At 34.4% G+C, this 21,985-nt stretch overlaps 4 protein-coding genes across 6 annotated transcripts; 2 read left to right on the forward strand and 2 right to left on the reverse strand.

Annotated features, from left to right (window-relative positions):
- The first annotated feature begins 1,722 nt into the window (after window positions 1-1,722).
- Window positions 1,723-5,323, forward strand: LOC126678338 (protein argonaute 5-like). The gene is made up of 15 exons (XM_050373243.2): window positions 1,723-1,990; window positions 2,085-2,194; window positions 2,275-2,378; window positions 2,466-2,598; window positions 2,687-2,803; window positions 2,887-3,129; window positions 3,205-3,355; window positions 3,429-3,682; window positions 3,756-3,898; window positions 3,990-4,052; window positions 4,131-4,194; window positions 4,376-4,519; window positions 4,644-4,738; window positions 4,826-4,857; window positions 4,950-5,323. The coding sequence occupies exons 1-15, from the start codon at window positions 1,867-1,869 to the stop codon at window positions 5,108-5,110; spliced, it is 1,938 nt and encodes a 645-aa protein (XP_050229200.1). The 5' UTR covers window positions 1,723-1,866; the 3' UTR covers window positions 5,111-5,323.
- A 612-nt stretch (window positions 5,324-5,935) lies between these two features.
- On the reverse strand, window positions 5,936-10,655 carry LOC126671321 (uncharacterized). Its single transcript, XM_050365089.2, has 14 exons — window positions 10,399-10,655; window positions 10,240-10,302; window positions 9,541-9,596; window positions 9,341-9,421; window positions 9,150-9,223; window positions 8,899-8,981; window positions 8,179-8,285; window positions 7,945-8,087; window positions 7,821-7,868; window positions 7,226-7,278; window positions 6,952-7,036; window positions 6,803-6,869; window positions 6,590-6,700; window positions 5,936-6,248 (listed from the first exon to the last, which is right to left on the reverse strand). Exons 1-14 carry the CDS (start codon window positions 10,587-10,589, stop codon window positions 6,154-6,156), a joined length of 1,257 nt encoding a protein of 418 aa, XP_050221046.1. The 5' UTR covers window positions 10,590-10,655; the 3' UTR covers window positions 5,936-6,153.
- A 566-nt stretch (window positions 10,656-11,221) lies between these two features.
- Window positions 11,222-14,270, reverse strand: LOC126666086 (bifunctional riboflavin kinase/FMN phosphatase). The gene is made up of 11 exons (XM_050359045.2): window positions 14,163-14,270; window positions 13,972-14,080; window positions 13,703-13,889; window positions 13,258-13,388; window positions 13,091-13,160; window positions 12,896-12,961; window positions 12,399-12,553; window positions 12,209-12,304; window positions 11,881-12,032; window positions 11,720-11,803; window positions 11,222-11,492 (listed from the first exon to the last, which is right to left on the reverse strand). Exons 2-11 carry the CDS (start codon window positions 14,057-14,059, stop codon window positions 11,361-11,363), a joined length of 1,161 nt encoding a protein of 386 aa, XP_050215002.1. The 5' UTR covers window positions 14,060-14,080; window positions 14,163-14,270; the 3' UTR covers window positions 11,222-11,360.
- A 775-nt stretch (window positions 14,271-15,045) lies between these two features.
- LOC126664491 (anaphase-promoting complex subunit 4) lies at window positions 15,046-21,804 on the forward strand. Of its 3 annotated transcripts, none has more exons than XM_050356894.2 (19): window positions 15,046-15,238; window positions 15,335-15,446; window positions 15,521-15,612; window positions 15,745-15,828; window positions 15,928-16,167; window positions 16,820-16,900; window positions 16,989-17,140; window positions 17,338-17,498; window positions 17,595-17,695; window positions 17,797-18,003; window positions 18,561-18,740; window positions 19,360-19,442; window positions 19,528-19,620; window positions 19,738-19,842; window positions 20,174-20,306; window positions 20,405-20,635; window positions 21,000-21,152; window positions 21,240-21,321; window positions 21,431-21,804. In XM_050356894.2, the coding sequence occupies exons 1-19, from the start codon at window positions 15,167-15,169 to the stop codon at window positions 21,523-21,525; spliced, it is 2,457 nt and encodes an 818-aa protein (XP_050212851.1). In that variant the 5' UTR covers window positions 15,046-15,166; the 3' UTR covers window positions 21,526-21,804. The 3 variants fall into 3 exon arrangements, with proteins under 3 accessions (XP_050212851.1, XP_050212853.1, XP_050212852.1); XM_050356895.2 differs by having other exon boundaries at window positions 15,047-15,238; window positions 17,797-17,871; XM_050356896.2 differs by lacking the exons at window positions 21,240-21,321; window positions 21,431-21,804 and adding an exon at window positions 20,780-20,854 and having other exon boundaries at window positions 21,000-21,089.
- Window positions 21,805-21,985: the final 181 nt, after the last annotated feature.

A 21,985-nucleotide genomic window follows, 5' to 3' on the forward strand; every position in this document is an offset into this window, starting at 1 on the left:
AATACAATTATTGATTTAAAATTTATTAAAATAATTATTAGATTTAGAATACTAATAAACAACTATTTTATTAATTGAGATAATATACTTTTATTAAACTACTACTCTATTAATTGAGATAAACTACTCTTATTAAACTACTTTATTAATTAAAACTAATAATTTATCAAAATAATTGATTCAAAATACTAATTAAAATAAATAACTATTTAATTATTATTTGACGAAGACTACAATGTAGATTAATTATGTTTTCAAAAATAATTTTTAGGAAGATATAATTTAGTTTATGTTTTCTTTGGGTTATTTAAAATGTTAAATTATAAATAAATATTATTAATATCAATAAATTTTAAAAATTAAAAAAAATTGAAGTATTATATTTATTTTTTGATAAATTTAATATTAATTTGAAAATAAATAAATTAATAGATAATAAAAATAATAATAAATTTAATAAAAATAAAAATTGACGAATTATGTTACGAGCAACATGCATAACCATAGGATAAAACTCGTTTCATAAATGGTCGATGATGATGGTATTGATGGTGGTGCTTCGTTATGTCATTTAATTTGAAGACCTCTATCTATTGCACTTTTTATTACAATTGGGTCCAATTCTAATAAATCAAAATGTGTCTATTTTTCTGGCTACAAAAGTTGTCAATTTATTAATGATGAGACCTTAAGGGGGCATGTTTGACCTAAGTACAATTTTAAATATCCTGCCACAAGAAAATTGTGGTCCTTCTAGTCTTTTTTTTTTTGATAATTGGGAGAGGAGAGAACGTTTGTGGAAACAATCGAACTCACGGCCTAACAGTTCGCTGCTCAGCGCTTATACCATTTGAGTTACAGCTCATTGGTTGATCTTTTTTTAATTTTTGTACATTATTATACATAAAATATTCTAACTAGCATATAAATTATAAAAACTAACAAATTGAACCGGCTGGTCCGATTCAGTTCTTGTAAAACTCAAGAATAAAATTTGACTATAAGAAATGACATCAGTGGAAAAGTAAATGGTCAGAAAATCTTGAATGGCAGGTTATGGAGATCTGATATGGCGTCGTTTTTGGATCTGTAAATCACTATTTGTAGCAAACCTATACTTCTTTTATGTGTTGCCTGTTTTTTTGCAAACGATACTTATTTTGTTGCCTGTTTTTTTAGTATTAGTTAAATCTATACTTCTTTTATGTGTTGTAAATTTAATTTATGTTTTAAACATTAAGTAATGAGGAAATACATTGCACGTGGCAGAAAATAAAAAAGAAGCCCCTAGCGTATAGCGATCAAAAATTGAATTAAATTTTTTCATAAAAATCAAGACAATATGTGCTTGTGGAGATTATGAGTAATCAGAAATAAGAAAGAAGATAAAAAAATTTGTGAATCAAAGAGTTAAATAAAGTACTTAAATGTTTAAAATTATAAACTTATCAATTTATATAAATTAAATTCAGGAGCAAAAAAATTTAAAAAATATCTAGATGTTCACTATTAAAAAAAATAAAAATCTATAATAATTAATTTTTATTTTGCTTTGTTTTATTAGTTAACAAGTAATAAATTTATATATTTTAAGCATTTTTTGTGTTAATTTTTTTATTAAAATTAAATATTAATTTGATTCCAATTCTTCTCCATCATGAGTCCCTATTTCGTGTAATACTGACATAGTAGCGCACGTTAGTACTGGCTCTTGCAGTTCTTGATTAATTTGCGCCTCTGCTCTGCTACGTCTACACTCCCTATTTCTTTCTTATTTCTCTTTTATTTTAATCACTCACTTTTATTTCTCTTCAGTTCTTTGTCTTTCATCCCTCCCGTTTTTCATTCTTCTCACCGTTAAACACAATGTTGCCTACTCCTTCACCGGCGCCACCCGCTGCGGCTGCTGGTCTGACATCGGCGTCGAGCTCTGCTTCTGTGCAGAGGCTGAGACTGGAGATGGACCAGCTGGGGCTTTCTCTTAATATGGGTCTGCCTCTTCTTGATCCTTTCAACATTTTTTTATGCAGGTTGTTGTTTACTTCTTCACCCTGAAAGATATTTATCTAATTTTCGTTTCACAGATATGGCGACTAGAGCATTCTCTGAGCCCGTCAGAGTGACAGATTTTGCTGCGAAATTCTTGGGGTTGAGTGATCTGCCACAGACTCTGTCTGATGAAGATCGTCTTAAGGTTTGACTGTCTTGTTTTCCCCCGGAGTTAATTAAGTTCTAGTTTTTCAACTAAATGATTCATTTCCTTTCAATTTCCAGCTTGAAAAAGCTCTGTTATCACTGAAAATCGAAGCAAGCCACAGGGGCTACACAAAAAGTTATAAGATTACTGGGTTATCAGTTAAGCCACTGAATCAAATCTTGTAAGTTATTTTTGGCTGCATTTTATGTTTCATTTCTTGAATTTTGGTTCCAGTTTCATGACTAATTTTATTTATTTTTTTCCCTAGTTTAACCTTTAATGAGGAGGAAATGACAGTTGATCGGTATTTTCATCTTCGATACGGTGCTGATCTTAACTTTACTTCCTTGCCTGCCCTTAAAGTTGGCAGTGATTTGAGACCCGTTTGCTTGCCAATGGAGGTTTTCTTTTAACTTAACTGTTAATTTTGGTAGAACATTAGAAGGTGGTGTTATTTACTTCTGTAATATTCCATTATTTTGATTACAGCTTTGTACGATTGCGGGTGGTCAAAGGTACAGCAAGAAACTTAACCTGACGCAGGTAACAGCGCTGCTCAGAGATACTTGCCAACGCCCTCACGACCGAGAAGAAAGCATTGAACAGGTATTACCTGAAATCTTTACTTCTGTGTGTTTTCTGTTCTGATTCTGGTTTGCGGACCTTCTATTATTTTGTGTGTGTTACAGATGGTTAAGCATAATGGTGATGAACTTGTAAGGGATGAGTTGGGAATTTCAGTTAACGAAGAACTAACTGAAATCAATGCCCGAGTTTCGCCTCCTCCCAAGGTTACTATGCACCATGCTAAATTCATTGATGGTGGGACAGTGGATCGCTGGACATGTGTGAACTTCTCGTCACTCATCAATGGAGATGCGCATGCTGACTTCTGCGGGAAACTGATTCAGATGTGTGTCTGGAAGGGAATGGTACGAGGTGTTATATATCCTGCTCTTCATTTTTTTGTTTAACCTGTGATGTTTGACTATTGGATATGTTGCTAGGTGTTCAACATAAATCCTGTAATTCCAATATTTTCAGCGCCTCCTGAGCAAACTGAGAGGACCCTGCTCGATATTCACGAGCAGTGCACAGAGAAGGCGGCGAAGCTGCAGCTGTTGATTATTATTCTACCTGATGGCAGAGGCTCTTATGGTTGGTAACCAAATCATATTTATAGTTTTCAGTAATAAGTTTCTCACATATGATATGGGTGTCTTCTTTATAGGGAAAATCAAGAGAATCTGTGAAACAGAACTGGGAATTATGTCTCAGTGTTGTATACCAAAACAAAACATTCGGAGTATATCTTTTGAGGGTCTGTCTCTGAAGATTAATGTCAAGGTTGGGGGACGAAACACCCTGTTAAATGATGCTTTGCTAAAGAGGATGCCTCTTGTGTCTGATTGTCCTACGATCATCTTTGGTGCCCATGTAGCTAATCCATCTTCGGGAGATGATTCTAGTCCGTCAAGAGCAGCAGTAAGTCGAGTAGTCTGCTGTCTGTATCTCATTGTTTCTTGTCATTGTCCTAATTCTGGAGTGGCTGCTGCAGGTAGTGGCTTCTACGGACTGGCCTGAGGTAACAACATATAGAGGACTTGTCTCTGCCCAGGCTCACCATGAGAAAACAATCCGTGATCTATATAAATCAAATGTGGATCCGCAGAAGGGAATAACTCATTCTGGAATGGTTAGGTAAGAACTTTTCACAAATGCTTCTAACTTTGTTGTTAAGCCAGACTTCGTAAAATCTGATTTAGGTCCTTATGTTCTTTCTTGTATTCAGGGAGTTGTTGATTGCATTTGAAAATGCAACTGGGCATAAACCTCACAGGATTATATTCTACAGGTATGTTCAGTAGAGGATTTTTAAGCTGTCATATCTTAACAAGGTTCTGATTTTATTTTCTTGAATTTCTCGTGGCAGAAATGGTGGTGGTGAAGGGGAGTTCAGTCAAGTATTGCTGGAGGAGATGGATGCCATTCGAAAGGTATTACGGATTTTTCTTTCTTTTAGTTCCAATTAGAAGCCAAAATGTTTAATGGCCTGGTCCAACTGTTGAGTATAGGATTAGTTGAGCTAGTTTAAAAATCGGATTACTAATTGTTTGTGAAATCTAGTTACTGTTTGAGCTTTCTCAGTTTTAATATGCATACATGTCATCTTTTCAGGCCTGTTCTTCGCTAGAGGCTGGGTATCTTCCGCCCGTAACCTTCATTGTGGTGCAGAAAAAGCACCGGACTAGACTTTTTCCTGTTGAACGTGGTCAGACAGACGAGTTTGACTTCTACCTGAACAGTCATGCCGGAGTACAGGTATTGGAGTGGCAGACTCATTTTATTTATTTAAGTTGAACAAGAACATGCTCGAGTGCTTCCTATGTTTTTTCTGTCCGGTTTACATCATAAAAAAGTCTTGTCGTTTAACTTGTGCGTGCAGGGAACCAGCAGACCGACACATTACCATGTGCTGTATGATGAAAATCGATTCACTGCAGATACCCTACAGAAGCTGACTAACGATCTATGCTACACGTAATATTTTGAAACCTATGTCCTCAACAAGGAACAATTTGAGTTTTTTTTCTTCAAGGCTGACTGTTTTATCTTTTTTTTTTCCAGGAATGTGAGGTGCACTTGTTCTGTGTCGATAGGTTTGCTACCACAGTCCTGTTGCTAAATTTTGAGTTTGCTTATATCTTGCCTATAAGTGCTTATGTTTTTGTATGATATGAATCTTGTGCAGTTCCTCCGGTGTATTATGCTCATTTAGCAGCTTACCGTGCTGGATATTACATAGAGGGTGAAAAATCAGATGGTGGGTTGAACACAACAGGAAGGGTTGGAGAAGTTCAGGCTCTTCCGACCATCAAAGATGATGTTAAAGAATTCATGTTTTACTGCTGAGGTTTTAGGCCTTGTTGGTTGGACTGTTTTTGCACATTTCAAGTGTTGCTACTAATTTTGAGCCTCTAACTTGCTTGATTATTATTTTGCAGCAGAGGCTGTTATTCAGGTTGATTAGAATTTACACTTAGAACTAAACAACATTGGGCTTGCTTCGGAATTTTGCTTAAACTCTTTGTAAATTCTTTGCTTAATGCTCAGCCTTCAAATTTATTCTAATGTCTCATATTTTGTTTGGTGATGTTGATTATTTACGGATTTAAAGATTCATTTTATTTTGAACTACTGAACCTTTTTAAAAACAAAATTTATTCAACTGTAATCAGCAAAGTACTATTTCTAAATTCTTCTTGCCAATTCTATTTATGTAAGGATTATTTTTTAATGATTGATTGGTCAATTTTAGTAATTCTCCTTGTTATAGGATATTTCGTGAATGATCGAAACAAGAAGTTCAAGTCTGTTTCATTCCACACTCTTGAATTAGGCAAGATGTCATAACCTACCTTTTATTTTTTTTTAATTTCTGTGTGAAATTCACCAACTTCAAAAATGATGGATAATTGTAACATAAACTTTTCATTTTGATAATATAAAACATGAAAAATTTATAACTTTTAATACTGAACAATTTCATATGCCGATTGTGAGTGAATGCTTTTATAGTGTATATTCCGGTGTCCATGTGCATTTTTTTGTTTAAACTTTTCCGGTTTTCCAAATTTTAAAAAATTAACAGTTCATATTTTAAATTGCCAAAATTGAAAAGTTACTTTAAAATTACCAAACACGATAAAGTTTGGAATCCATCATCAACAAATGAAGTAGTCAGCTGAGGAGGTAAATATTAATCCTCAAATTCAACATAAAAAGAATCTAAGTTACATACATGTCTAAGCTAGCTAAATTCTTTGAAACATCTCCTTAGTTTGTGTGGAATCACAAATGTACAATGACTAGTAATGTATATGTTTGTTTCTATCAATTACAACAAAGACATTTTCTAATGGAGGAGCTCAAGCATCCTGATGATTCGGATCATTTTATAATTGAGTGTTGAATTCACCGTCATGGATATCGCCATTCTCCATAGCTGAAGCGTAGGAGAAACTCCACACAGATACGCAGTTTTCATCACCTAAGCAAGGAAACAGAAACGAAAGTTTTAGCCATGTAGCACATAAACAAAAAAGCTGAAACAGGAAATGCAGAAGCAGGTAAACAACAAAACTGACATTTTTTCTAAGAATAGATAACAAATATAAAGTTTCATAATTTCAGAACTGTTCCCGGAACGGAAACAAAATCCCAAAACATAGGACGCGGGAAATTTCTGTGCAACCAAGAGCCTTAGACATCAAGAATGCAAAAACTCCTTTTTCGCAAATGTGCAAATATGCATAATAACAGATGGCATAACATTTCGTAAAAACATTTCAGGAAGAAGGGTGGCAAAGCGTTTGAGTTGCTTAAACATACGATTCAGGCATAAGTCTTCAGGCTCATCATCAACAACTTGATATCTTCGATGCCCGGATGAAGAGGCAGCCATAGGCAAGAATGGATGGAAAGAGAAACCGTTAACTGTGTCTGTATGGCACAAAGAATAGAAGTGATTGCGAGATTGATACATCAAGAGAGAGATATAGAAACTAAACCAATACCATTTGAAAGGATGTGGCATATCAATACCTGCAGCAGCCTGAAATCCAGAAGTCCACTGCCCATTTTGTAGATCATAAATATGAACCAGACCATCCTGATTAAATAAGAAAAATCAGCAAATATGCATTAAAAAAGCTTAAATAAAAGTTATAGCATTACCCCAACTATGATAATACCTGACCACCCGTGCCCAGATATCGGCTACCAGGCTCAACATCAAACGATATTCGCTGGTTGGTTGTTTCCGAGGATCTGTATAGCCTGATTATAGACAACATAAATTTATTAATAAATGAGTTACTAGCACTGATGCACTTAATACCAGAATTATATTTGAGAAAAGAATACCGGAAGGATAGAATCTTACACCTAAAACTGCCCACATTCACAAAATTCTCACTTACGAAGGTACTAGTGAGAAAAACAGATCCGACGAGATAAAATACTTACTTATAAACAACTTCAGCAGTTTTGCGCATATCCCAGCACAGTATATATGGATCCTGCAAGGAATATGCATATGATGTCAATTGCATCCATAGCATAAGTTACAAAGATAATTAAATCAAGAAGTATGGCTGTGTTCTGTGTGTGTCCTCATGGGCATGGAGCGGTTTTCAGTATCTTGGTGGCTAAATGTTCCGGTTATATTGACTGAAAACTGTTTTAGTTTTTTATAATGTCTGCAAACTCACAGCACTACACATAAAAAGTGCAATATTTCTGCATCAGAAATGGATAAGGCTTTAAGCAGTGTAATTAGTATAGGGAATGGGTACATTTTCTGTACAATTTAACACAAAAAATCTACTAATATAAATTCATGCAAGCATGAAGTAGGTACGACATATATGAAGATATATTTATTTATGCTGTTCAACATGATAAAGGTCAAAACATGTGAAAATTAAAAAACATTGTTTACTAGCATCGCTAAATAGAATATGAACTTTCTGGTTCTAGCCATCCATCACCCAAGCTACAGAATATAATTAAAAAAAATCAAGAATTCAACGAAACAAAAGAAAATTGTTCAACATTTTACCTTCCGTCCTCCAGTATAAAGGTAGTTTCCATCTCTTGAGAATTGGATCTGAAAGAAAAAAATTGGGCCTTGGCTCATCGATATGATAATCAAAGACAAAAAATAAATATTAATGCTCACTTACATGTGTAATCCCACCTTCTTGACCATGCAAAACATATAAAAGTTCCATATTGTCCTCTCTAAAGATTGCTGCAGTTTGGCTATAAGAGCCAGTGGCTAGTAAGCCACAACGGGTTGGTGAAAAGGCAATTGCAGATATTATACCTGAAGGCACCAGATAAGTTAGAACAGTTCACTCGATCAATTTCTGTTTGCTATGGAATAGTTCATTTGGTAGTCAAGCTAGGAAAATAACCTGTTTGCCCCTCTTTATTTCCTTGAAGAGTAGAATACTGTACAAAATCTCTACCAGGCCGATGTATGTCAAATACTCTTACAGTTTTGTTGTATCCAGCAAACATCCTAACAGACAAAGCATGAAGCCATGAAATGAGGAATACAGTAATAAAGGACTTAAGTGGCAATATGCCCCTTGAACTTGCAAGCAATGGGCAATTAACACATATATTAACTTTGTGGGCAAATCAGTACACGAACTTGATGATTATGGGCAATTTGCCCCATTTTGGCAATTTGCCCTCTTAATTTATAAGTTAATTGTCTCTTAAATTGGCAATTTGCCCCCTTAATTTGTGTTTATTTGTGTGTTAATTGCTCATTGCTTACAAGTTGAAGGGGCAAATTGCTACTTAAGTCCAGTAATAAAGTGACTTGAGCTAACTTAAAAGAATAATACTATAGGGTAGTATAGACAAGCTAGAGAAAACAAACGAAAAGCAACAATCAACAGTCTAACGATGATGCACATCACCGGACTTAAATTTTAAATGTCCAAATAATCTTAAAGACAAGGACATCTTTTCCCCTAGTCATACATCATATGAAAACTAAAGCCCATACATTACAAAGCCTCAAGGCAAAATTTCAACTCTTAAAGCAGCGAACATTTTATATTGTGAAACATGGAAGCTTTAACCAGGAAAATCATAAATCTTTAGAAAAATCATTCTCTTACTTGGTCCCATCAGGATTGAAAGAAATTGAAAAGGCAGCAGTAATTTCATCGACAGCATCATAAGCACGGTATGTGCATCGCAACTGCAATTATAAGTATACATGGTAAATGATCAGATAAACACAAAGAAAGGCTTCTGATTTCTAGTATTTTCTGGTCAAATTGTACCCATAGGCGAAGCTGAGTGTAAAAATGCCATGTTCTATATTAAAATGATAACAGTAACACGACAAAACAATAGAAAGCAGTACCAGGCCAGAACTTGCATCCCAAAGATGAATTGGATGGTCACGAGTACTAGTAGCAAATACGCAACTAACTGGGTCTAAAACACAAAGCAAGTTTCAAGTCAATCATAGACAACGCAATATCATTACTCCTTATAAGCATAGACGACATATTAAGAGTAATTCCACAAAAGTAAAGTTGATCGAAGAAGCACCTGAAGCATTCATATGCGGGTACCAACAGAAGTCATAAACAGACTCTCCTTCCTTCACAATGAGGCTAGCATCATATGAATCTGATATAGCCCAGAATATTAACAAATTAATCACCGCAACACGAAAAAATAAAGAAAGAAACGAACTTTTTCTTCAATGAAATTCAACTGTTTTTGGAGTATATAACATATGAACTCACCTTGATCGGCATCCAAAGAAGTTGCATTAGAATAACCACTGCTTCCATTATCTGGTCTAACCACGGTATATTAGTATAAAAGAAATGAAATTTCTAGCTTCTTTTAGTTGCATACTAGGTGACACGGACACAACCAGACAGTTTGGACACGGACTAGGGGTGAGCAAAACAACCTGCCGGCCAAATTAACCGACAGAACCGATGACTTCTGGTCAGTTCAGTTTTGATATAAAAAAATTTGTTTTTTGGTTATCGGTTTGGTTTGGAATTAAAATATTCAAATTAACCGAACCGACCGAATTAACCAAAAAATTTAATGTTTTTAGTTTTTTTAAATTCTCTCATATTTTTGTCGATTTTAACCGAACTGACCAAATCAGGCGACCTATTCGGTCTGTTCGGTTTCAATTATTTTCCTTTTTTATTAGGTCGATTTGTTTTTTGGATAAAATTTCTTATTCAGGCGGTTTGGTTTTGGCTATTTGGTCAAACGGTTAATTCAGTTAAGGGGTTATCGGTTCGGCTTCAGCCGAACCAACCGGATCTCACCCCTAACACGGACACAGCAACAGTGTTATTTTAAGATTTCCTTAGTAAAAAATGAATTTCGTGTCAGAAACATCAAGCGTGTAACGGGACACAGTTGATCGAATGAAGTATCCGTGCTACCTAAGTTGCATAACAGTATTAATAACTTACAATGAGAAGATATTCAAGGTCTTATCCTCAGAGCTTGTTATAAAACACGACCCATCAGGCGACCTTAAAGTAAAGCAATAATAATATTATCAAATTAAAATAATAATAACAAGAATGGAAAAGAGAAAAATGTGATATGATAACGATAATGAACCAAACCATTTGATTCCTTTGAAGAAATTGTTAGGAATTGGACTCGTTCTGAATCGTTTGTAGAAATGGTGAGTTCTCTGTGGAGGCAAATCGAACCTAATTACAGGCCATGAGTTATCTTGTTCAATGGATTGTGTGGCTTCTGTATCTACTGCTTCCATGTCTGACTCGGGCGCTTGCTCCTGGTTTTCTCCCATTGATGACTCGCTTGGGCAGGGAATCAGGGTTTTGAGGAGGGTTTTCTCCTGCTATATTTTGGAATTTTTCACAATTGGCCATGAACTTAGTGTAAATTTGCAATTTGCACCCTTTTTGGATAGTAAATTAAAAACATAATTTTATTTGATGCTATAATTATGTAGAAAGTGCTTAGCCATAATAGTGTCTGCAAATCACAAATTAGTGCACATTTCTATCTTATTCTAGTATAGAAATTGTTTTCAAATTTATCCTATTGTTTTAGTATTGATTTTAATTTTTCTAATTATTGGAAATTTAAACATTAATTTAATTTATTAAGTATTTTTGTAACTTTTTTACAGTATTTTAATTTTAGTATTATATCTATTGTATTGCAAACATTCAATCATAATGATAATTTGAGGAAAACTTACTTTCGTAATTGTAGAGTTAATTAATAGTATCTTAAAAATTGATCATTATTGATAAAATTGAAAGAAATTGTTATTCAAAATGCTAAATTGAATTGTTTAAAACTGTCTATCTACTATTTTATTTTATATTTTCTGATAATTAGGCGTATAATTTAAAGCAATAACATCAATTTCACTTCAAACTCTTAAGTTAAACCTTTAACATAACATCAAAATGTAGATCAATAATAGTAAAATTTCATTAATCAATGAAATTCTGGTTCCTGCATAATCAATCACAGTAAATCATAAGCAAACTGCACAAAAGCAGAGCTTCTAAGGAATACAATTCATGAAGTTTATGGATTCTTAACATCACAAAGCAGAGCCTTTTAAATATGGATCATCCACAAATTTTGAGTACAATGGAAGATCAAGAGCTCTCTCCGCTACTTTTCTATCCTCGTGAATCTTTGCTATCAAGCTCTCGACTGACGGAAAATTGGCCTATCATCGAAGTTTACGACAAGTAAATACCGGGCATAGAATGAGAAAACGATTGCGGAATAGAGAAATTCTTATATAGACATTGAATGTGCTATAGCTTTAATGAACTAAAATACAGTATTGCCAATGTGTTATAATGTTATTGGCTTTGTCCACGGAAGACGTGGTGGACAAAGTCTACGTAAGAATTTTACTGCATATTGAATAGGGATCAAAATTGACAATACCTCTGGTCGAATATAGCCAACGATAACGAGTCGAAGTTCCTCACCATAAAAATCTTCATCAAAATCGTGAAGTAGCCACGGTTCCTACATAAATCGACTTTAATTAGAAATTACAGCAAAAGAGCATAATTGCCAACCATTTAAGTTAATTGAGCACTCACTATCGTCTTCTCTTTATTGTTAAAATATGGATTCCAACCGATACTCATGACCATTTTGAACACACCACGTGTCGGTAATGCAGCCCAACCAAAATATACGCCAGAGGGATGTTGAGATAGCACCTCTGAATAACCTTCTATTGATAGATTAGCTGAAGTAAAATGACAAATTATTAGAAAATGAAAATAGAACAGCAAAAAAGATGTGAAGAACATCTCTAGATTCTTAAATCTCATTGCAATCATAAAGTCATGTTCAGAGCAATGCAGACAGCTATAAGTATATTGACATTTTAAGGAGGGCAATGGACCGGCTAATTCTTGATACCTGTGGGGATCCCGAGAACCTTTGATCCACGACCAAAGCCCTTGATTACAGGACTGCCTATATGCCATGGTTCAACGGCCAAGGTACCCTCAATCCCTGCAATCAAAGTTTAGTGATGAGAACTGCGGTCAAAAGAAATATGCTAATGTGATAGAAAATGAATACTAATATAAAGATTTGTTGATATTACAATCATCAAATGCAGGTAGGCCCCAATTTTCAAGGTGCAAATCAAGTAGAGAATTTATCACTTCGTCTGCGGCTGTATAAAGATGAGATTGTTTCGGAATTGATGGTACAGCAACTACTTCCATGCCAGCAGCCTTACCACCCATAACACCAGGCCTGACATGTTCAAAATCTTCAACTTTTCATTATAAAGAACTTTGAGATAATGTATCACTTTCTGAATAGCATTTTACAGTAATGACATACTGTAGTTTGTAAAAGAAACATTAATAATAGAAACGAAAAATATCAAGCAGATAGTAGAACTATACTACATTTTGTTTTTCTAAAACAAGGAAGTTAGTTTGCTTCATAGTTGACAGAAGTAAAAAGGCATCGAAGTTAATTTCTACAGTTCAGAATCTGGATAGAAGTAACCTCTTTATGGACCAAGGCGAGAAAATAAATTGAGAACACATTATACGAAAAGAAGTAAAATAGATAGCATGCCATACTTACAAAGAATCTTCAATAACTAGGCAACTGGACGGTTTTATGTTCAGCTTTCTAGCAGCTTCCAAAAATCTGAAACAGTAAAGCTATCATAGTTACATTTACGAACATAACAAAATTTAATCCTCAAACAAATATCATAGTTACATTTAAGAATATGTAGCAAAAGAGGATATTGAGTTGTACGTAGTTCTATCTTACATTTCAGGAGATGGTTTCCCTGATTTTACTTCATCGCCACCAATAATGACGGAGAATGATTCCTTCCAGCCTGCAAATGGGAAAAATGAGCTCAAATTGAATAACACAATCAACAAAATCATCAACAATAAAGCTTATCAACTCGGTTAACTGCCTAATAGACTTACCCTCATGATATGAAATTTTGGATTCCACATTTGCTTTAGGAGAGTTTGAAGCCAATGCCATGGGCACATTGTGAACTCTCAAATGCTTAATTAACCGATTGGCACCTGGAAGCGCTTTAATTTTTCTCCACCTGCAAATAAAGGTTCCAATTACTCCGATTACAGGAAAGTGAATAGTTCAAGAATGTCAAAAGAACATTAAACCAGGACTCAACAAAAGATTATGAGACCACACGGATAATTAGCACGGACACTTCATTCCATCAACATTTCTCATTTCAAAAACATGTCCGAAACTTGGCGTTTCAGACACGAAACTTCATTTTCAACATAGGACACCTTAAAAGAACACGGTAAATGTTCCGTCTTCCGTTCTTCCGTAATTGTGTGTGTGTTACATATGGATGCTAATTAATACGAGTAAGCGTAAAGGAAAGTAAATTACTGATCAGAAAACATAGGTGTGATTTCTGCAATAAACTCCTCAGTGGGACAAGGAAGCTTATAATCTTCAACTATGGCAGCAGCAGCTTCCAAAGGAGTCTTCCCAACTATTCTATTACCTTCTCTCCCATCCCATTGCTTCCCATACTTCACCAAAAACACTTTCAAAACCTCACTCACAATTCCATCTGCCATGAAAATGAATCAAATTATCAGCAGTGTTATGTAATGACATAAATAAACAACAAGAAAGTTCAATTATAAGCTCACCTGTGTTCAAAAGGGTACCATCCAAATCAAGAATAACACCAGAAGCCAATTTCTTTAAAGGGGTTGCCATTGAAATTGCAGAAATCATAGCCTTATCTTAATTGCCCATCTAAAACATAGACACCATTTAAAAAATTTAAAATCAAACCAATTACAAATCTGTGTAGACTGAGAAATCAAGAAATGGTTACGAGTTTTTTTGCCGTTTGGATTTGTCGTTAAAGACTCAAAGCAGTGACGACCAGTTTGTCTTTCGTTTCGTTTTGTTTAGCCAAAGCCAACAACCAACAAGGAGTATATCTTGTTGTATTCTCAGTTCCGAGATAAATAAATGGCAAAACGTAAAAAGAACCTTGAAGTTTCTCTAAAAATATAGATCAGCCCTTAAACTTATTTTGAGTATAAAATCACTCTCACTGTTTATAAATTGAATAAAAAATACCCCTTCCATCCATGACTTTGACAGTCTGTCCGTAACTTGACCAATTTTTTGACATTATTTCACATTCTCTTTTTCCTCATTAACTCTAACTAATTTTCTTAAAACCAATTATTAGTAATATCAAAATTGAATTAAACCTATCAAAATTGTATTAAACCTAATTAAATAAATCAAGTAAATCTAATTATACCTAATTAAACTAATTAAAATCTAATTAAATAAATTAAATCTAATTAAAATATAATTATATTTGAATTTAAAAATCGAACCAACGTCATCCGGTCCTTCCAGAACAAACGACAGTCTAACAAGTCATGGACGGGAAAGTCTTTTTGTTCAATTTAAAAACACGGATGGTATTTATTTTCCCATAAAAAGTTTAAGGAATGATTTATACTTTTGGGAAAATTTTGAGGTTTGTTTTGTACCTTTTGCCTAAATAAATCATTATATAGGGAATTTTTTGAGCAAAGTTCATCCAGGTTCCTGAATTTATACTTCAGTATCAAAGTTCAAGGATCTGATTGCACAAGATTTGAGTCAAAAGGTACAAGTAATTTTTTATCACAAGTTTATGAGCTTATAAGAACCTTTTACCTTCCTTTTTTTAAAAGAGAAAATTAAAAGCCCCGCCGTATATTCTTCTCTTCACTAAATTTGAAAGCAGAACCCGAAATTCAAGAATTAATTTAGCAAAAGCAAAGAGACACTCAAACGACGCCGTTTTTTCCTTCACCGGAGCTGTCTGTTGCTATGGAAACCGACGAGGAGCAGCCGCGTTTGCTTCCATTTCAGCTTCAGTTCGACAAACCAGTCGCCTCTCAGGTTCTAATCAATCTCTAACCTAACATCTCAAATTTTCGCGCGTATTTACATTTTCACTGCGCTGCTGATTTTCAAGTAATTTTTTACTGTTGACAGATTAAAATTGCAGAATGGAATCCAGAGAAGGATTTATTAGCTATGGTAACCGAAGATTCTAAGATTTTACTCCACCGCTTCAATTGGCAGCGGTTATGGACTATTTCTCCCGGTAAATTTTGTTGTTCATGTACAGTACTGCCTTAGCTAATTTGTAGTACTTTTTGATGATTTAAAACTGTATAGGAAGGTGCATTACATCTTTGTGTTGGCGTCCTGATGGTAAGGCATTAGCTGTTGGACTTGATGATGGAATTGTTTCGTTTCATGATGTTGAGGTGAATGTTGATTTTTGTTTTGCTGTTTTAATTGTTTATTGGGTTTTGTACACTATACTGGTTATCAGTATGGAGTAAACATATTTGTTCGGCTTTTAATGCTATTTGTTGCTACTGTATGTCATTGTGTAGAACGGAAAGTTATTGAGACGGTTGGAGCCTCATACTGTTGCAGTTGTGTGTCTTAACTGGGAGGAAGATAGGGAACTTAATAGAGTAAGTGTCTCGCTTTTTATGAATTATGTAATCTCTGATGTGATCGCAGTTGAAAAGAATTTACTATGGTTGCTTTTGATTTTTCAACTTTGGTTTTAGGAGGATTCTAGTGACTGCATTACATTTGAGGATCGTACTCCCCGTTTCTTTCCTGTTGCTCCAACTCCCCCTCGAATGCCTGGTGTGGTGTCAGGAGATACCGGTTTCATCGATGACAGTGAAGATTCTTATCAAGAGTTGTCAAGTTCCTCATACCAAAGATTTAATGTTCTGTGCAGTGCAGACAAAGATGGAAACATTTGCTTTAGTGTATTTGGAATATTTCCAATAGGGAAAATTGTGAGTTATCTATCTCTGTCATTTGGTCTCTTACAACAGCCTGCATTTCAATTACATTCCTACATTTGATCTTAGTGAAGTGTAGCCTAAACTTTATTTGTTTTTACTCATATATTGGAAAATGGTTTGAGATGCTGTTGTAGAGCTGACAATTTGACAAAATAGGACCTCCGCAAATAGGCATGTCCTCATGCTAAATCTTGGATTGCAACTGCTTGATACAGGAAAGCCTAAACACTAGAATAAGGGTTAATCAAAGATGGGCATTTCTGAATTCATTAACTGGCTGGTCCACTTAGACGTAATTTGATAGGAATTGATTATTATGGCAACAGGAATTTTTGTGTTTTCATTTCTCATGTGATTTGACTTTTATTTATTTATTTATTTCTGTTGCTTTTTCTTTGTGTTATAAGAAGCTCATGCTATGATATCCTTGGTATTACTGCAAGTCTGCAACCATAATGCTGTCCAATTATTTTTTTCTATGTTTTCCAAGTATTTTCTCTTACATCAACAAATCATTTTGTTTATCAGCTGACTAAATTGATATGTTTTTCATCTTGACTTTTACTTGTCACTGAATTAGGGTATGCCTTTTTTTCATTAATGTTTATCTAGTGAATTTGCTACTTATGTTTAATTGATGTAGAACATACACAATTTTTCTGTTTCAACTTCACTTGTCGATAAGCAATCAACGTACCAGCTTATGAAGGCCTCCACTTACAAGGTATTATTTGCTCAATGTGGCCACTCTTGAAATTTCAGTTTCTACTAAGGCAAGATGACATTGAAATATACACGTTTGTTGTCATTAGGTTGCTTTGTCAAAAGACCTTTGTCATTTGGCTGTCATGTGCTCAGGAGAATTTAGGGAAAATATGGTTGAATCAAGGGAAAGTCAAATGCCCGGGCATAACATGCATGGTTCACATGTCTTAGTGCTTGATACTTCTATATTTATGAAGAGGTAAGCTGGAAAAAAAAGTGCACTTGCTCACTGGTTATGCAGAACTGCACATTTTGATTTGAGTTCTTGAGACCTTCTCACCTTTATGCTTTCTTGACCACTATTTTATGCATCACCAAATTCCAACATTTGACCTCTACTTGAACAATTGAACTTGATATGAATGTTATATGTTATTAATTTTTCTGCCATTATAGGAAGAATGAACTCCATCAGTTGGCTCAACAAGCTTCTAACATTGAGGAATTAATTGAGGTTATCAGAGCATCATTATCAGTGATGTCAAAGCAGTGGTCAGATGCCATGCACACATTTCAAGAGAAATTTGGTTCTCTATCTACTTTGATTGTCGACCATGGTAATTGCTGATAACAACTAATATATATTAATTTTTATGCTGTGGTTCCTGTTTTGTTTCCTGTCTGATTTACCTGTTTCTACCTCTTTTTTACAGCCCTAGAGTCTTCTCCCCAGGAGGAGTTTCTGAGTCTTTTATGTGGTACTCGAACTAGTCCAGCAGTACATCAATTTCTAGTTAATACACTTGGTGAAGTGGTATAATGCCTTATCTAGAGTTTGTATTGCCTGAGAAGAAATTGTAATTGCAGCACCTGTTCGGTGTCTCTTCAATTATCCTTTTTTTTCTTGGTCGACAGGGTGTCAAGCGTATATCAAAAGTTGTTTGTGGTGCTGGAAAAGAACTTCAGCGTATTGTTATTGATCATATGCAGGTTGCGCTATGGCATTTCTTTTTTGCAGTTAATCCAATATTAGTTAGAAGTTCATTACTTCATATTCATTCTACATTAAGTGAGAGAGCACTTCATATGAGGTGGATCCATAACCAGATTCGTTGTCTTGATGTAAGAAGCTTGCAACATGTATATAAAGCTTGTTGAGTTATAAAGAGTATATATTCATTAATTTGTATCATTAAACTGTTTATCTATTGGGGATGCATTATGGCAATCTGATTCACTTGATTCATAACGAACATGCACACACACACACACACATGTAAGAAATATTTAATTGCCATACAATTTATATGAATTGTTATTTGTGCTTAACCTTTAGGTTTATTCTTTTGTAGTTATCACTACCAACCCTCACAATTTATGATTTCTCTTTTGATTTTAATTCTAACTGTTTTGTTTTTGAAAACATGTATGGAGGCTAAAAGGGCTATTTTCTAGACGCTAAAGCTCTGATATGTTTGCCATTCTGAATCATTTTTCATACCCCATTATAGAACTTTTTGTTTGAAGCATTTATGTTCTTTGTTCAATTTTCTCATCTTTATCTACTTCTTTTACCAGTTGTTTACTAATTTCATTCTGCCTCGTATGGTTTTGTTTTGTTCTGTTTCTTACACCAAGAGGCTTGAGTAAAATCTGAGAGATAATTTTTTATGTCCCAGCCTGCTGCAGAAATGATTGCTTTTAGGATGGGAGAATTAAGAGGTCTTTCAAGATGGAGGGCACGGTACGGAGTTATTGGTTTGGATGAGACGCTCATCAGTAGTGCAACTGAAAAATCTGGCATGATACTAGTACAAATTGAACTATTTATGAGGGTGGTTTCATCTGTGGAGCTACAGGTATTGTGATTTGAGTAATCAAACCTTTATTTATTTTTCTAGAGCTATTTTAGACCAGTAGATTATTTTTCTTCAACTTCAAGAAACAATGAAAATCAGAAGCCCCCAAACTTCTGAATTAGTTAAAGTTAGAATTAAGTTATCTAAACTAGTTTGTATCCAGTTGACAATCCATTCAGTAGACTGTTACAACTGCTATTTTGGCTGTTAATTGCATATTTTTGGTCAAGATATGCTGCCATTCAGTAAACTTCTGCCTTTTCCATAATGGCTTTAATAATGGAAGCTGGATGACTAGAAAGAAAATTTACAGTGGTAAAGATATGCTGCCATATAAGTACCTTAATACGTCAATTAGGATTATATAAGGTTCTTGCTCTTAGCTTGATGGTATATGGCTTCCAGGTACTGATAATTCTGCAAGTGCTGCTTATTCTTGTTATTAAAGACAGGACAAGTACAGTACATGCCTTATTGTCATACAAGCATATCTATGATAAAACATTGCTTGTATACTTGTATTGTCCGCAATGACATAGGGCACTTTTCCTTCCATAAATTTCATGTTTTCTTTGTTTCAGCTTTAATAGCTCTCTTTTTTCTTTCTCTTGTTTGTCAGTTTTCAAATTTCTTCAGCTGGCTTCTTAAATGTATAAAGCTACTTATGCAAGAACCAAGTGATCAGCTTATGCCATACAGCGGGTTTGTCTTTCTTAGATCTTTTATTTCATTTTCAATTTGGTTATATTACGAGTTATGTGGTCAAGCTTTTTTTTACCTTTGACAGTGAACTCGTTATCATATTCTTGAAGTTCTTATATGATCAAGATCCGGTTAAGGAGTTACTATCTGAAGTTGGGCATGATATCGAAGTTGACTTGTAAGCTCTTTGTTCAACTGATTTCTTTTTTTTCTTGTTAAGTTTACATGAATGCGAATCTTATGTTGTTGTTTTTTCGTTTTAGATGCAATTTTTATTCCTTGCTAAATTTTTCAGGGCCGCCGTGCAAAGAGTTAAAGAATTAGTGCTGTTTGGAGGATTTTCAGATTGCGAGTTTCTTCAAAGGACGTTAGCTAAAGAATTTCAAGAAATGGCGTCAAGGTATATTGCCTTATTTTTGAACAAGTAAATGTGATTATTGGGAAGTCCATTGTTTGAGTAAAATAGTATGTTGCAGAGATGTTCCCATGTGGTAATGCATATTTTACTTGTGTTTTAAGACTAGCAAAGGAAAAATAAAATCTTCAAATGTTGATTGTATTTTTAAGCGTTGCAGAGACAAGTGAAATCATTATATGTTTGCAAATTAAACCAAGTGACAAGTACATTTAGCTTAAGCATGCAATCAGTGATTGATTCATGAACTATATATTTGACGGCTCTATTTTCACTTTTTCATACTTACAAATAATAAATTTCTTGCTCCCAATAGCTTCAAGAAGGCGTTTCAGATGCCCTTCATTACAATCTCAAGAAAAATAGTTTGCAAAGGTTTGCTGCCACTGTTTCCACTTCCATCTTCCCCAGCATCCATGCCAGTTCGCATGTCAATATCATACTATGAGGTACTTTATCTTTTTCTTACGGTAAATAAATGACTATGAGCTGCTATTTCTTATGTGAATTAGGAACTTGAATACTTATTTTTTCCTTTATTTTGTAGGATGATTCTCTATCTGTTTCATCTCAACAAAACTGTCAACACGGCCTTGTTGATTACGTGTGCTTCCAAATGCCAAATGAACCTTCATCAGATATTTCAAACCATATAGGCATAGTGAGAGGATTCATGGATAATTCGAGCACTTTAAAGAAGGGATGTAATACTTCACTGGAAGCTGTATTATTGTCTATACCTGCTGGTTACAACTGTGTCGATCTCTCTTTATACAAGGTAAAATGTGAAAACTTAGAACATGCGCATCCTTAAATTTCACCTTTTTTGTATGTTGTTTAACCCAGTGATTGAAGAACCGGACCAGACTGGTCGGTTCAACCGGTTGAACTGTGAACCAGCCAGCTAACATGTCCAATTCAGTCTAACCAGATTGGACCAACAGAACCGGACCGAACTGGAAGGTTTTAAAAATTGGTTGAACCGGCTAATTTTGTGGTATTGTGCAATTTTGATTGAATTTGCTTTAAATTTCCTTGTATTATTTTTTACTCAACTGGTTCAACCAGTGATTGAACCGATAATCGGTGGCCACACTAGTTTGGTTTTTAAGAAACTGGTTTAACCTATATCATTTAAACAGGATACTCAAGTTGTCTTGCTATTAAACAAGACTGAAACATCATCTGAAAGCTCTGGAGAGGCTCGTATGATGGTTGTGCAAGCGAGTGAGCTTCCATTTGCATCTATTTCGAGATCCACTTCTCCAAACATTTGGAAAATGCATCAACTAAAGGTAATTTTACAAAACTTGTATACTAAATTACAATCAACATAATCTGAAAAGAGAGACTCATATCTGCATATCATGAATATTTATTAGGATTCTGCTGTGGAACTGCAAATCGAGAATGAAAAAGTTCGCTGCATACCTCATTCTGTTATTGCTCCCTTGGCAGTTAGTGGTAAGCTCTCATCATTAGTTCAATTACTTTTAGTTGTACTTGTCAAATTAGTGTTACTTAAATTTGTCAAATTAGTGCTAATTAAATTTGTCAAAATTCTTTGCAACAGCATCTAGAGGGGTAGCCTGTGTTTTTGCTGCAAGAAAGCGAGCTTTGGTTTACATCCTGGACGAAGATGAAGACGATGCTCCAGAAACAGAATGACTGCCCCTTTAACGGGTTAAAGTATTCTGCGGTTATCTAATTATAGGCTTTCAACATAATAGTTATCATCGTTTCATTTGTTATATTTTGTTAACTGAACTTCTCTTTTTACATGGGCCAAAAATTGCTTATCTGGCAATATGCATGAAATGATGGTAACGTTTTGTAAAATACTTGTAGTTCGGGGAACGTGAAAAAAAAAAATCCCTCCCATGAATTTTGTCCGCACATCAATTCTGTAAATTGCAGTACATGTAGTTTAGTTGGATTTTTTTTTAAGTGTGGGTATATTACAGGCTTTGGTAAATCAGTAATTTAATACAATGTAAAAATTGTATTTTGATTTATTGGGTGGTTGATCTTCATCTTCAGTTGCTATAAATTTTATTTTTTATAAAAAAAAGTATTTTTTTTACTAATATTAATTAATAATTACCTAAATGAAAGTAGGAACTTACTC

The sequence above is a fragment of the Mercurialis annua genome, linkage group LG1-X, assembly GCF_937616625.2.
Source record: "Mercurialis annua linkage group LG1-X, ddMerAnnu1.2, whole genome shotgun sequence".
In the NCBI taxonomy this organism is placed as follows: domain Eukaryota; kingdom Viridiplantae; phylum Streptophyta; class Magnoliopsida; order Malpighiales; family Euphorbiaceae; genus Mercurialis; species Mercurialis annua.

Bases quoted from the DNA above. Each gene is read 5' to 3' on its own strand.
- LOC126671321 (XM_050365089.2), bottom strand. From the start codon at position 10,589: ATGGGAGAAAACCAGGAGCAAGCGCCCGAGTCAGACATGGAAGCAGTA. The intron at 10,303-10,398 runs GTTTGGTTCATT...CTTTACTTTAAG, and splicing joins TTCTTCAAAGGAATCAAATG to GTCGCCTGATGGGTCGTGTT. The intron at 6,249-6,589 runs GTATGTTTAAGC...TTCCTTGCTTAG, and splicing joins TGAAGACTTATGCCTGAATC to GTGATGAAAACTGCGTATCT.
- LOC126666086 (XM_050359045.2), bottom strand. From the start codon at position 14,059: ATGATTTCTGCAATTTCAATGGCAACCCCTTTAAAGAAATTGGCTTCT. The intron at 12,554-12,895 runs GTAAGTATGGCA...TGAACATGTCAG, and splicing joins CTAGTTATTGAAGATTCTTT to GCCTGGTGTTATGGGTGGTA. The intron at 12,033-12,208 runs GTATCAAGAATT...ATTTTACTTCAG, and splicing joins GGTTCTCGGGATCCCCACAG to CTAATCTATCAATAGAAGGT.
- LOC126678338 (XM_050373243.2), top strand. From the start codon at position 1,867: ATGTTGCCTACTCCTTCACCGGCGCCACCCGCTGCGGCTGCTGGTCTG. The intron at 1,991-2,084 runs GTCTGCCTCTTC...TTCGTTTCACAG, and splicing joins GGGGCTTTCTCTTAATATGG to ATATGGCGACTAGAGCATTC. The intron at 4,053-4,130 runs GTATGTTCAGTA...TTCTCGTGGCAG, and splicing joins CACAGGATTATATTCTACAG to AAATGGTGGTGGTGAAGGGG.
- LOC126664491 (XM_050356894.2), top strand. From the start codon at position 15,167: ATGGAAACCGACGAGGAGCAGCCGCGTTTGCTTCCATTTCAGCTTCAG. The intron at 17,696-17,796 runs GTATAATGCCTT...CTTGGTCGACAG, and splicing joins TTAATACACTTGGTGAAGTG to GGTGTCAAGCGTATATCAAA. The intron at 19,443-19,527 runs GTTTGTCTTTCT...TACCTTTGACAG, and splicing joins CAGCTTATGCCATACAGCGG to TGAACTCGTTATCATATTCT.